At 40.1% G+C, this 15496-nt stretch overlaps 1 protein-coding gene across 2 annotated transcripts in view; it reads right to left on the reverse strand.

Annotated features, from left to right (window-relative positions):
- LOC117355144 (cytochrome P450 2G1-like) overlaps positions 1-15496 on the reverse strand; it is an 80982-nt gene that overhangs the window by 10231 nt on the left and 55255 nt on the right. The window contains exons 7-8 of one of the 2 annotated variants that reach the window (XM_033933264.1): positions 13023-13210; positions 1492-1633 (exon numbers count right to left, since the gene is read on the reverse strand). In XM_033933264.1, the coding sequence (XP_033789155.1) occupies positions 1492-1633; positions 13023-13210 (330 nt within the window). Of the gene's footprint in view, positions 1-1491; positions 1634-12823; positions 12940-13022; positions 13211-15496 lie in introns of those variants that run through there. The other variant, XM_033933265.1, reaches the window with a different exon arrangement.

Here is a 15496-nt window from a genome sequence, read left to right on the forward strand (position 1 = left end):
GGTCTGGTTGGTGGCCAGGAGCACTGTCTGAGAGGAAGTGGCCTTGATTAACCAATCGTCGAGGTAAGGAAAGACCTGAAGGTGGTGAGAGCGTAGAAAAGCAGCCACCACAATCAGACATTTGGTGAACACTCTTGGAGAGGAGGCAAGACCGAAGGGTAGCACCTTGTATTGGTAATGACAGTGATTGATCATGAAGCGGAGGTATTGTCTGGAGGCCAGATTGACCGGTATGTGAGTGTATGCCTCTTTGAGATCGAGGGAGGATAGCCAGTTGCCTTGAGTGAGAAGAGGGTAAAGAGTGGCCAAAGAGAGCATTCTGAATTTTTCTTTGACCAAGCATTTGTTGAGATCGCGAAGATCTAAAATGGGTCTGAGATCTCCTGTTTTTTTGGGAACCAAAAAATAACGGGAGTAAAATCCCTGCCCCTTTTGATCTAGAGGAACTTCCTCTATGGCGTTCAGAAGGAGGAGGGATTGAACCTCCTGAAGAAGGAGGGAAGACTGAGGGGTGTTCAAAGCAGACTCTCTTGGCAGACTTTGGGTAGGAAGAGTCTGAAAGTTGAGAGAATAGCCGTGGCGGATGATGTTGAGGACCCACTGATCCGAGGTGATGAGTTCCCAACGGCTGATGTAGAGAGTAAGACGTCCTCCTATGGGTCAGGGAAGATGGGCAGATGGTAGAACACTGGCTATGCCTTGGAGAACCAAGTCAAAAGGGTTGGGTAGATGGTTGCGACGCCGGCGCGGTGTCGACAAGGTGGGTGCCGACTGAGACGGGGCCGATGTCGGTGTCGGTGCCGTAGGTTCAGACATATCGGCACCAAATAACAACCATTGTTGAATCTGATGGTTTTTCAAAGTCCGTTTTTTGAATGTGGCACAGCGGGTGCAGGTGGACGCCCGATGGTCTGGACCCAGACACTGTAAGCACCAGTTGTGAGGGTCGGTGAGAGAAATGGGCCGTGCACACTGCTGGCACTTCTTAAACCCGGGTTGGGGGGGCATGAACGTAAAAACGGCTTCTGCCAAATCGAAGGCCAAGGCCTCGATGGTGGCAACAGGCCCTGCCGGGGCGAACCGAAAAAAGTAAAGTTTTGTTGTTTTTTTTTTTAAATCAAAAAAATAATAAAAGAAAAAAAGGAAATAAGATTTCCTGAAGGTTTACGCGAGCGGGAAGGCGATTGAAAAAAATATTTTCAACAGCCGTTGAAAAGGACGCGTCTTCTTAGCTCCGCGGAAACTAAGAAACCGGGGACCGCGCGCCTCCGTCGGGCGGGAAGGCACTCGCACGTGCGCTGTGTGGCCTACTAGAACTTTCCAAGTTCTTAGAGTGCAATCACTCTAAAATTGTCCGTACCGGGGCTCCGTCGGTGCCGTCACCCATCAGTCAAGAATATGCTGCCTGCTTGTCCTGGGATAACTTGTATAGATATGTGCGACACACAAATGGAAGAAATAAAAATAAATAAATAAATAAAATACTTTTACCCATTGAGAAAGGTATGAAGGCTTCATTTGCTTTAAAATCACCATTTTCATCCAAGAAATGCCCTGGGTTGAAGTTCTCTGGATCATTAAAATATTTAGGATCAGATAATACAGATGAGAGGAAGATGCGTACGTTTGTACCCTAGAGTTAAAAATTAAACAAATATTGCAGAATCACTCTATATAGTTATTGTACTTCAATTCTCTAATATATCTATTAGCAAAGATCTCAATATGCTACAAAGACACAGTAAATTAAGGAATCCTTTTACTAAGGCAAGCTAACTGATTTAGCGTGTGCTAAATCGGTTAGCGTGCCTTAGTAAAAGGACCCCTAAGTGCACCAAAAATAAAGCTAGTTAACAGTAGGGATGCTAGAGGGAGCAAAAAGAACAGAAAGGACTAGAAGCAGAACTTAGGCCCAGATTCTAGAAAAGATGTCTAAAGTTAGGTGCCTAGATCGGCACGTCTACCCAATCTAGGCACCTAACAATTATTTAAAAAGCTTAATTGGTGCTGAAAACAAGCAATTAGTATCTCATAATCGCTTAAATTAAAATGGTTAGGACTGCATTTAAATGATCTTAATGTCCTTTTTAGTTATCGAGGCACTGGCATTGTATATCAGTGCTGCTGGGATAGTTTCCGGGTATGTCCCAAATGCACCCTGATTGCCCCAGCCCTAAGCATATTCAGTAGAAGTCTGTAGTTAAATGGCACTGAATATTAGCATTTAGGCAAGGCAGAGTGGTTATTTACTGACGAACATTCATTTTTATTTTTAAATTTTTTTATTGACGTTTAACATATAACAAGTGATTAAATAAAATACAATGAGGTTTTACAGAACAAATGATTTATAAATATAAAACATAGATGCAGACAAGACTAAAAGCATCTATGTAGACAATTTTAAATACCAAAAAGAAAAATAAAGAGGAACAGGAGCAAAAATCCACAAACAAAACACTTATATCCTCCAGTTCAAATGCTGAAGCTAAAGCTCAAGGCTTAACTATTTTGTACCTAAAGCATACAGTTGAAGCACATATGCAGGGGAATTTGCCTTAGAAGCTACCGGGCAGTCATTGCTCCAGAGCTAGGAAGGAGAACCCAAATTCCTCATTGGTTAACCTTCAATATTCTATCATAGGCACCCACCCACAGAGTTCCTGAGTCCTCGGATAGAAGCATACCTGTGCGGCAAAGGATTCAGAAGCCAGTGCTCCACAGGAAAATCAGGGGACTTTTCTTGTTACAGCTGATAGCAAAACAAGAATTCACGTCGGAGTCCCTCCCTGCTGCCTAAGATAAGTTCTTCATAGGCATTATTAGAAAACCATAGAGTTATGATTAATGAAAAATATATGACCAATGAGGAGGCTGGCTGCATATACTCAAGCCTTACATGAAATAGATGGTCTGAGTGTAGCCACTGAGGTCAATATATGAAAATGGTAAAATCATTCTAACCATGAAAATATCTAAAGTGGAATGAAGTTGCACTGGAATGCTATTATAAGATTGAGTGTTTATTTATTTATTCTCACTTTCTAAGTAAGATGAATATAAGAGTGTAGCGCTTGACTTTGGACTGTTTGATTGAACAGCTTCACTCATAAGTGATTATTTATTAAATATTTATTATTGGCTATTGCATGTGAGATTTTCACTTTTTATCATAAACTTAAAAAAAGTCCACTATACAAGATGCCAATCTCAGCTAGGGACAAAACCCACCAGTGTGCTCAGGGAAATAGTCAATGGCATTGTACTTAACTCCAAAACTTCGGCATCCAAAATGTTTCCAGCATTGATTCCACCCACACTGTCAGGTTGTTAAAAAAAAAAAAATAAAAAAAAAAAATATATATATATATATATATATAAAAACGTCCAGAGTTGTTCAATCGTTGATCATTTGTAATCTTATTTCCAACAAGGTCCTTGTTTTGCCATATAGTAGCAGCGTCAGGGATATTTTCATAGGCTAAGAGCAAACTGCAAATCCATACACTGATGGCACCAAGCCACGTGGCTGGAACAAAAAGGTGTTAACTCTTCTACTTCCGGTGAATGTACTTCCGGGGCAATAACCTCATAAACTGACCGATGGATTCATAAATTAATAAAAGGCACACCATTCTAACTTTTGATTTAAGCTAGTATGCCAAATTGTATCCAGGTAGAATATCCACCGCTGTTTATGTTGATATAATGTCCATTTAATATCCCCTCTCTGCTGCGTCAAAGGTGTGCGTTCCAATATAGAACATTTAAATAACTTGAATGAATGATTCTGTTCCACACAGTGTCGGGTAAGCACATCAGTTACTTCTTGATGTGTGTCCAATATAGATTAAATCACAAGTACAGGCTAAAGCATAATCTACCCCCACTGTTTCACATGTTGGTAACGTACATAATTTTATGGGCCTTCTACCTGAAATTTGTACCACACTTCCTCCCTGCATATTCTCACACATTGTGCATCTTCCACATTGAAAGTGTCCCACCCTCCCCTCCTCCACACAGGACCAGACATCCGCTCTTTAAAAAAAAATCACTTAAATTGCTGTTACGTGTAAATGAGACTTTGCAGTCCAATTCTTGAAAACAGGCCACACATTTTTACTCTTTCTGCCTAAACACTGTGAAATATTAGAAAATTTCATAATGCAGAGCACCAATGTTTTATCAGTCTCCTTAACTCTATATTGCAATAGTTGATCTCGAGAGCTAAATCTAGCCTTTTTCAAAGCTTTTGACACCACTGGCTCCAAAAACTTTGTCTTCATATATTCTGCTTGAGACAGGAATTCCTCTGTGGAATGACAAATACGCCAATACCTAAAGAACTGAGATTTTGACAGGTTATTTTTCAAAACGCACAAATGTATATTTGAAAATTCCAATAAAGTATTTCAATCAGATGGTTTTGCATGTTCCATTGTAAAAAAATTTACTTGTTTACTCACAATTCTCACATCTAAAAGAACTATTTCAGTTAGATGGACTTTCATTTCAAATTTAATTGAAGGATGACAATCATTCAAATAAATCACATCCAGTCTGCCCATCTGTAGCAACCATTATCTCTTCCTCTGTCTCTTCCTCTGTCTAAGACAGGAGTTCTCAACCTGTGGGTCGCGACCCCTTTGGGGGGCCTAAGACCATCGGAAAACACATATTTCTTATGGTCTTAGGCAGTGTTCTTCAACCGCCGGTCCACGGTACGATCAACACGGCATCTTTGGGATGGCTCCCTGAGTGCTGCAGTGCACAAAGTCATGGGAAAAGGCTCCTACGCGTGGCCTGCGCCTGAACTGGAAGCCTTCTCTCTGACATCACAACGTCAGAGGGAAGGCTTCTAGATGAGGCGTGGGACATGCGCGAGGAGCCACTGCTCATAGCTTTGGGCAATGCAGCACTCAGGGAGCCGGCCCATAGACGCTGAGTTGATCGCACAGTGGACCAGCTCAAAGATCCCTTCCCTCTGGCACCCCTCGTGCAGTCCGTGCATCTCCCTCCCTCCCCATACCTTCACGGCGCGTTTTAAGGTTTCAGTCTTTTAATAGCCGCTAGAGAGTTCGTGCAGTCGCGTCAGAAGTTGCATCAGAGGAGAAGCTTCTGCCCACACATGTGCGACTGCATGTACGCGCCGGCGGCTTTCAACAAGACTAAAACCTTAAAGCGCCGTGAAGGTAAAGGGGAGGGAGGGAGATAGATAGATTCGGGTGGGTAGGTAGAAAGAAAGGAAGGAGAGGGCCATGCGTGTTCCCTCCCTTAACTGCGGGACAAGGCCATTAACCGCTCCACAGGGCGGTGGATGGCCTAGTCCCCGTACCTGCGATGAGCACCTTTCCCCCCTCCACTGTTTTGGTGGGTTACCTGCGGCTACTCACGGCTAGCCGTGGGTAACATCCACTGTGTCATTCTCTAATCATGAGTCAGACAGTACAGAGCTTAAGTCTGGGACTATACTATAGTGAGAATAAATGCATTCTTAGTGCTTTCCTAAATTAAAGGTAGGAAGTGATCATGGGAGTGCTGCCCCCTAGCAATATTTCTATTAATCAGGTATCTCCCAAAGTATAATTCCAGCTGCAACTAGTGGCAGAATTTCTTACTTTAATGGACCACAGCTCCCAAGCTGTGACCAATCCCCCCATCTTCCTGATACAGAATATCCAACATGTCACCACATCAGGCCCCAACTACCCACAACTATTGAACAAAATTGTCTCCAAACAGACCACAGGGGTGAGTAGAAGGGCAAAATTCCCCAGCTACTGTAAAAACCTTCCTCTCCCCTTTCCACTTCACATATGATCTCCTAGCCCGCCAAATTATTTCCTTTCTTTCAACCCTCCCTCTTTCTATTTCACCAATCAGTACCTTTCCTAACCACTTGGCAACTATCCTCATCCTTTGCTGTGCCCTTGCTACCATGCCCCTGCCTTCTCTCCTCTTAACCCCAGTATTATCACAGATTACATTGGTTGACAATAGAGACAAGAGTGGTTTTGAAGTTTGGTTGTATCTGCTTTAAGGCTCTGAATGGACTTTTACCCAGCTACCTTGTCAATCATTTTAATTTTGCTGATAGGAGACATCTATGCTAAGTATGATTAATCTACTGTGATCATACTGTGAATAGACAATACTTTCTTAGTTCGTTAACTGCACAGAACTGCAAGGTAGCTGCGGAATATAAGAATCTATGTTATATTATGTTAACCCCCTCCCCCAATCCCTTCCTAACAAGTCAATCCCCAGCAAAGTGGCCTTCTCTGGTCAATGTTAACAGCACCCCAGCTTTGCCTGGGGGATCTCTTCAATCTGGTTGTAATTAGCATGGCTGCACCTAGTGCCACCGCTTAAGGAGGCGGTAAGTGAATCAGTATTAAAAATGTACAAGTATCAGTTAGCACATGGTATGTACCCATGCGTTAACTGCAGTATGAGGTCCGTGCTCATTTACTCATGACCACCGTAATTCCTACCCCCTAAAACAACATGCAGTTAACTTGCCAATTAGCGTGTACTGTCATGCCACTATATTAGCAGTTATCCTGCTTGTCCAAGTAACAGCTACCACACACTAATTCACATGCTAACTGCTTTGCATGCTTTAATATAAAGGCCCCTATGTTTATCTATGAAATAGGCTACAAACATGGACCTGCTTGCACTTCACACATAGGTGACCTTTTATAAAATTTTCCTGTAAGATGGTATTGTTATAGCAGGTATTATAGGTTGAGAGGTAAAATGAGCACTTTTTGTAGCTATTTTAAAGACAAAGGTGCCTCTGCAGTTTTATAAAATACCAGCATAATTGTAGCCAATATCACAGCTAAAATGTGGTTGTGTACATTAAACTAACTTGGGAGCTAGTATAAATTTTGAGAGTGAAGTATGCCTGTTGTTACATTGCTTCTAAGCAGGTCTAAGGTGTGTGGGAATCTTTTGCTGGCTTTCGTACCGATGGGGGCTAGTATACAATATCACTCTTTCAACTGTGAGAGACAGGGATAGTGAGAGATTAGAAAAACTGGGCCTCTTCTCCCTTGAAAAGAGGAGACTGAGAGGGGACATGATCAAAATGTTCAAGATAATGAAGGGAATAGACTTAGTAGATAAAGACAGATTGTTCACCCTCTCCAAGGTAGGGAGAACGAGAGGGCACTCTCTAAAGTTAAAAGGGGATCGATTCCATACAAACGTAAGGAAGTTCTTCTTCACCCAGAGAGTGGTGGAAAACTGGAACGCTCTTCCTGAGGCTGTTACAGGGGAAAACACCCTCCAGGGATTCAAGACAAAGTTAGACAAGTTCCTGCTAAACCACAACGTACGCAGGTAAGGCTAGACTCAGGGCACTGGTCTATGACCTAAGGGCCGCCACGTGAGTGGACTGCTGGGCACGATGGACTACTGGTCTGACCCAGCAGCAGCAATTCTTATGTTCTTATGTTATGAAACATGCTTGTTTAGTCACAACTGAAAGTATGATACTGAAGTAGCACCCCACCCCCAGAACAGTAACACTAGTGGAGAACTCTGGAATGGTGGTATTTAGGTATATGCGTGTGTTTTTAAAACTATGCAAAAGACAGAATGGAATTGTCCAAATCAGAATGATGTGCACTAATAAAAGTGTCCTCCAACTCATTTGATGGTTTGAAAGCCTTTATTCATCCAAAAACAAAAAAGTTCATCCAACGACTAAATGACTCAATGACTCAACATGTACATGTTTCGGCAGATGTGCCTGCATCAGGAGTCTTAAGAGCCTCCAACGCCAATGCAAATGGCATGAAGTCAAATCACAAAAGTGATGGCAAACTTACACAGAACCAAATAAGAAACAACAAAACGGCAATCCTTGTAACGATATCTGGAAATGCAAAGTACAGTGACCGGTGTACTAGCGCTAGTACGCCGGTCACTGTACTTTGCATTTCCAGATACCGTCACAAGGATTGCCGTATTGTTGTTTCTTATTTGGTTCTGCTGAAGTTTCAAATGAGTTGGAGGACACTTTATTAATGCACATCATTCTGGTTTGGACTATTCTATTCTGTCTTTTGCATATTTGTATTTGTGGTTATGTTTTCCCCTGTTTTGTTCCTCCCCTGTGTTTTTAAAACTAACACTCATGGATTTTTTATGCTGCCTAGGATCTGACCAAGCTTTTCCCTCAAACGTGCATGATTATTACTAGGACATGGCAGTCATTTTAAGACCTGGATATACAGTACAGGCTGAAGTGAGTGGGCATCACGTCTCCCACTAGACACCAGAGACCCCGGTAAGGCTGGATTAAGGGGTCAGGGTGGGAGAAAGGTTCTGCCAGCAGAAACTTAGAGGGGAATTCTTTGTTGCCATCGTGTTCAGGGTGAATAAAGTATATGTGTTGCTGGGAAGGTGATGAGTGGGAATCAGAGGACAGCAGACTTGATTGGAGGTGTATATGTGTGTGTATGTTGGGGGGAGGGACTCAGGATTGGCAGCTTCCCCTAGAGCAGGTGCTTATTTGTGCCTTAGGGCAGATGCAAATATTGATTATGCAAGATTTTTTTCCCCTCACCGATTTCATTTGTAAGCTGGAGATTCCATGTCAAATATGTTAGGCCTGACCATACTATGCTCTCTCCTCACCCCTTCTAAGGGCTCCTTTTATGAACGTGCGCTAGCCAAAAAATTACTGCCTGCTCAAGATGAGGCGGTAGCGGCTAGCGCACGTGGCATTTTAGCGCATGCTATTCCTTGCGTTAAGGCCCTAACGCGCCTTCGTAAAAGGAGCCCTAAGCCTTTTGTCAAAGTAAAATATATGTGGCGATCATCCCTATCTTTAAAAGTCCCTCTTTTTAATATAGCTTTTTTATATGTAAAATGCTTCTAAACTAAGGAGCTCATAATCAAAACAGAAAAACGTCTAAAAACTGGCCTAAATCGACAGTTGGACAATCAGTTAAAAAAACGTCCAAGTGCCGATAATCGAACAGGATTTTAGACATATTTAAAAACGACTTAGGCCTTCACAGTGCTGCTTAACGACCAGAGCTAAAAGGGGCATTTTAGGAGGAGTGGTGAGGATGGGATTTGGGTGGGACGTGGGACATCCTAGACTTAGTCGTACTGCATGTATAATCGAAGGTTTTACAACACTGCCTAGACGGAATTTGGACGTTGTGACTTAGACCATTTAAAACCAGGTCTAAGTCCACAAAAGGTATCCAAAGTGACCAGATAAGTACTGCAGACACAAAGTACAGACCCCCACACATAACCCCAGTGATCGCTGACCCCCACCCCTACCCCCATAAAAAACATAATAACAACTTTACATATCTGCCTCCAAAACATTAGCACCTGGCAGCCTGGAATAGGAAAGCCTAGTAGAGCTGCACAGAAGTGGCTTAAGTGGCATTGGGGGTGGGTTAGTGAACCATAGAGAGGAGAACCCAGGACCATAAGCCACTCTAATCACTGCATTCATGGACAAACATGTGCATCCCCCCAAAACCCCACAAACCCTTTTGTACTGCTATATAAGTGTCTCCTGCAGCCATAAGGGCTATTGGGGTGGTAGATAAGTGGGTCTAGTACAGGGGTAGGCAATTCCGGTCCTCGAGAGCTGGAGCCAGGTCAGGTTTTCAGGATATCCACAATGAATATGTATGAGATGGATTTGCATGCACTGCCTCTTTGAGATGCAAATCTATCTCATGTATATTTATTGTGGATATCCTGAAAACCTGACCTGGCTCCAGCTCTCGAGGACCAGAATTGGCTACCCCTGGTCTGGTAGATTCTGGGGGTGTTTTGGGAGGCTCACCGTTACCTATAAAGGAGCTGTTGTGAGATGTTTATGTGGCACCCTTTTTGTGAAGTTCACAGCAGTACCCTGTAAGATGCCCTACTACTCTGTTGCCATGTCTGGGTGTCCAGTCCTGTACTTTTCTGGCCCCTCCCATGTCCAAAAGGTCTTTTTCTAGCCGTTTTTGACTTGAACAAATTTTTGGACAAAAATGGGGTATAAAGATGGACAACTTAGCAGTCTGGACGATCAAACGGCTGGAAGTACAGTTTGACAATTAAAAAAAAAAAAATGCTGGACATATTTTTTGAAATTGGATCTTTTCCCGTGAACGACTTTGGACGACTTGTGATTTAGGCCAAAACGGACTTAGACGTTTATTTTGATTATTCCCCTCCATGGGTCTTATGCCTGTTTCTCTAAAATGTTAGTTTAAACTGAGATATGGTCATTCATTCACTGGTAAGAATTTGCTAGCAAGTTGCTTTTAATGGGGAAATGTAGACTTCAAATAAGTCAAGTAAACTCAGGGACTTTATTTTATTTTAAGTATTCTGCTCATTTAGCAAGGGAGTTTGAGAGATAGTTGTTGATTTTTTTTTCTTGGCATATAAGTCTGTTATAGTTCATAGACTAGCATTTAAAGAGCTATTTTTAAATTGCTATAGTAGCAGTATATAGCACAACTAAGAAGTACAGGAAGCCTCAGTTTAGCATTTAATTCCCTCCCTCCCATCCATTCATCCTTGGCCTGATTTCTGATTTATAGGCCCTTAAACCAATTAGAAGGCTACATAAGTAATTAGGGCAGCGGCAATTCTTATGATCTTAGCAAGTAATTAGCTCTTAGGTATACTGTCCTTAGAGGGGAACTGATCAATAACATTACAAAATAATAAAATTATATATTACCATAGCCTAACATACAGTATAGCTAGCAATCTCAGGTTTATTTAATTTTTCTATACCGTTCTCCCAGGGGAGCTCAGAACGGTTTACATGAATTTATTCAAGTACTCAAGCATTTTCCCTGTCTGTCCTGGTGGGCTCACAATCTAACTAATGTACAAAGGGGGGATTAAGTGACTTGTCCAGGATCACAAGGAGCAGTGTGGATATGAACCCACATCCTCGGGGTGGTGAGGCTGTAGCTTTTAACCACTGAGCTACACTCTCCCCCTTAGACTTAGAGAGGTATTTACAAAGGTGTGCTAAGCATTTTAGTGCGTGTTTAGCGCATGCTAAATCAACGCGTGTGCTAAAATCAGTGATTGGCTTCATGTAAACAAACTCTTTCTTAATATCAATAAATCATGCGGTTTACTTTTCCCAACCAAAAATAATGAGGCAATAACAGGACAGATCTTTATCAAATCCCTCCCTGTAAAAATGGAAACAAAAAAAAATAAAATAAAATTACTCGGGGTAATCATAGACAAAGACCTAACTTTCCATGATCAGATCAGTTCAGTGGTAAAGATTTGCTTTTACAAACTTCGCCTTATTCGTTCCCTAACTTCTATTCTCGAAACCGAAGCAATCACAACTCTTGTTCATTCACTAGTTATTTCCCATCTTGACTATTGTAATTCTCTCTATAACAGAATTCCCCAAAAAGAATTACGATGTTTACAGCTTATTCAAAACACGGCAATAAAACTCATACATAAGTTAGGGAAATATGATCATGTCACCCCCCTTCTGAAAGAAGCCCATTGGCTACCTATCACATACCGCATTACCTACAAAACCCTCATGTTGGTTTTTAAAATCAAACTTTCCCATCTACCACCCTTCCTTGACAAACTCCTTATCCCTTTTTGCCCCTCTCAATCTCTTAGATCAGCTGATCAAAATTTACTATCCGTTCCCTCTATTAAGGAATTCTATTATACCAGGAAATCCAATTTCTCCGTAGTCGCTCCAACTTTATGGAATGCTCTGCCTCCTCAACTTAGTCACGAAAAACTCATCGAACAAATTCAAGACTAAATTAAAAACATTCTTATTTCAAGATGCATTCTACAGCTCTTGAACCTTCATCATGAAGTCTCTCAACCGCTTTTAAGAAGTGATCCCATCCCTAAAGTTTTATCCTTTCCCTCCCCTTCCTTCAACTCAAAGTCCTTTTTTTATCTCTCTCTCTTCTTCTTCAAGCTTTTTTCACCACTAATAATGTAACTCTAATTCCCCTCCCATCTTTTCTAGCCTCACTTTCTTGTTTGTTTATTATATAATGTCTTCAATGTTCACTCCCCTTCTTTTTACAAGCATTACTCTTCTTATTATTTTATTATATTATTGTAAACCGGCCAGATACTCGTTGATGGTCAGTATATTAAAAATCAGTAAACTTGAAACTAACCGCTAATGCGTCCATGGGATAACATGCACACGTTAGCATTTAGCACGTGTTTACCACGCGATAATTACCACGTGCTAAAAAGCATAGCACACTTTAGTAAAAGAAGGAGTAAGTCTGAATTTGGACGTTTCCCGTTAAACATCCAAATCCGGGAGTGGAGAAATGTCCATTATCGAACAGGAATTCTATGAGCGTTGGAGCATTTAGTACTCTGAGTTGCAGTAGAAACCTCTACTATGGCTTAGTAAAAGGGGGCATAAGCTCTGTATATGCAATAAAGGTTTTACAAATATTTTATGCTTATGTTTATGTTTATTAAAAACTTTATATACTGCATAAGGCCTAAAAAGGTCAAAGCAGTTTACAATATACAGTATATATACAATATATTTCACATTCAATAGGAAAAGAACTCCATTTAAAAATAGAAAAGAAAAGAATAAAAGCAAAAGTTATTTTTTTTGCTTTTAATTTTAAATTCATAAAATACTATAGCAATCAAAATCTCAATAATGACAATTCTAATAATAAAAGTCTAATAATAAAAATTCTATTACAGTCAGAATCTCAATAATAAACCATAATTAAATTAATACAAATTAAAAATTTCATTAAAAAAATAAATCATTACATAAATACAGATTACAGTAAATAGGCTCCAGGGTAGATCGCAGAAAAAGTCATGTATTTTAAAGATTTCTTTTTAAAGCTCTTTAGGGTTTGGGTTGAGATAATTAAACCAAGACAGGCATTCTATCTTTGGAAATAAGAAAAATATGTTTTAGTTAAATAAAATATTGTAAAAAAAGAAAAAGCAAAGAAGAAAGAGAAAATAATTACCTTAGGAATAGTATATTTTCTGAAGTGGGTATCTCGTACTACTGTATGTGTACCTCCCAGTGGAATTATATCGCCAAATCGTTGAATCTCATGGATCACAGCATTGGTGTAATGCAGCTTGCTTCTATCGTTCATAGATGGCATATGGTTTTGTCCAACCACAGAATCAATCTCTTCATGTATCTTTTCTGTCGAGAAAATAAAACTATGTTTTTGAATAATCTCCATCACAAATTCAAATTTTACCTAAAAAACCTGAAATAGTAGAGGACAAAAAACATACTAGACCAAAATTCCAAAAACGAAAGTTCCTCAGTTTCACATCATAAATTCCTTCATTCAATGAAACATAAGATCCTACATTTTGTACTAAAAATAGAAACCTATGGTTGGGGGTGAACTTCTGCTGTCAAAAGCTGATCAGGGGTTTGATATTGGGGTGATGCCTTTTCCATGTGGAAAAAGTACCAGTAACTATGGTATAAACTGCTAAATCAGTATTTGTGTGACCATGCTCTTTTTTGTATCTCTGTATCTTCTGGCAAATACACATGTTCTTTGTCAGCAGAACATTGTATAAAGTACTGTGAAACTGGGTATGTCTTTATTCCATCTCCATAACCTATATAAAATGGGCCTTATAGGCACCTATATATAATTATAAAATGCATGGATATGCATTCATTTGAGATGACACTGTTATAATCTAAAACAGAATAAAAGCTGCAAGAATACATATTACTTCACTAAGAATATGCAGTATTTTACAAGTGTAGATAATTTACAACATTGCCTCAAAATGAAAAAAAAAAAAAATTTTTTTTAAACTTGAAAGAACTGAAAAATCCAGTGAATGATACAGCAAATTAAATATCCCTTTAGTTCTAGCACAAATCATGCAGATATGACAGGTACATTTATTTTTATACATTTATACTAGGTCAAGATGAGGTGTGCATAATACATTTGATTGTGCTTATTTTATAAAGTACAAACATAAGGGCCCTTTTACCAAGCAGCGATAAGTATGCTGAGGCACCATGTGTTAATGTTGCATTTGATGGATGCCAACTATATGCTAAAAAGTACTTTTTTTAATTTTTAGTGCTGGGGGAGGGTTTGGGGATAGAGAGTAGGCGTGTGCTGACTGATTAGCACAGGATTAGCGTTGGAGCCCTTACTGCCTAAAAAATAAGTGGCGGTAAGGGCTAATGCGCTAATAGTCCACTTTAGGAATTGTTAGGTGTGATTCTATAAAGTGTGCCTAATTTGTGATTGACATGCACTAGGCATCTATATTATAGGGGCCTACGTTGTTCATACCTATACCAAAGAAAGGTGACACCAAGACTGTAACAACTACAGAACAATTGCATTAATTCCACATGCCAGCAAAATACTGCTAAAAATAATACATTGGAGGCTTCAATCCTACGTTGAGCAAGACTACCCAAAGTTCAGGCTGGTTTCATAAAAGGTCGAGGAGCAAGAGACATTATTACCAATGTTAGATGGATATTGGAAAAGAGCAAAAAATACCAAAGCCTCTATACTTTTACTTCATCAACTACAGCAAAGCTTTTGACTGTATGGATCACGATAAACCATGGAGAACTCTAGCACAAAAGGAATACCCAAACACATAACTCAGTTGATAAAGAGTCTCTATGAAAATCAAGACGCTGCAGTGAGAACAGAATATGGCAAAACTGATTAGTTTCAAATAAAATGTGGTGTCAGGCAAGGATGCATCTTGTCACCTTACCTGTTCAACCTTTATGGTGAAGCCATCTTCAGAAAAGCAAATTTGGAAGAAGAGAGCATTGGTTTGAAAGGAGGTGGCTGAAATATAAACAACCTGAAATATGCAGATGTTCAGCAGCAGCAGCAAAGAAGACATGCTGTATACTGTATACCGAGAAAAGTCAAAGCTGAAAGTCATAACACGGGATTAGAACTGAACATAAAAGCGATAAAGATCATGAACATAGAAAATGATGAAAATTTTGTAAACAAAGAAGCAACTAGCAGGGAAGAAATACTTTGCAGAATAGCATTTGGTTTCTCTTCAAGGAAGGTTCTCAACAAAGTACTCAAAAGCAAGGAAATAACACTTCAAATGAAGATCAGACTTGTTCATGCACTCATTTTCCCAGTGGTCAATTGTGGATATGAAAGTTGGACATTACAAAAACAAGACAACAATAAGATTGACTGACTCATTTGATATTTGGTGCTAGAGAATAATTTAATGTGTTCTGGGGACTGTCAGAAGAACTAATAAATCGATTTTGGAAGAGATCAAACCAGCTATGTCATTCGCAGCCCAAATGGTGAAGTTACGACTGTCTTATTTTGGCCACACTGTCAGAAGAGAAAAATCATTGGAGAAGGACATCTTGTTTAGGAAGATTGAAGGAACCAGGTAAAGAGAGTGACCTGCAATCAGATGGCTGGACATGTTTGTAACAACC

Source organism: Geotrypetes seraphini, chromosome 2 (assembly GCF_902459505.1).
Source record: "Geotrypetes seraphini chromosome 2, aGeoSer1.1, whole genome shotgun sequence".
NCBI lineage: Eukaryota > Metazoa > Chordata > Amphibia > Gymnophiona > Dermophiidae > Geotrypetes > Geotrypetes seraphini.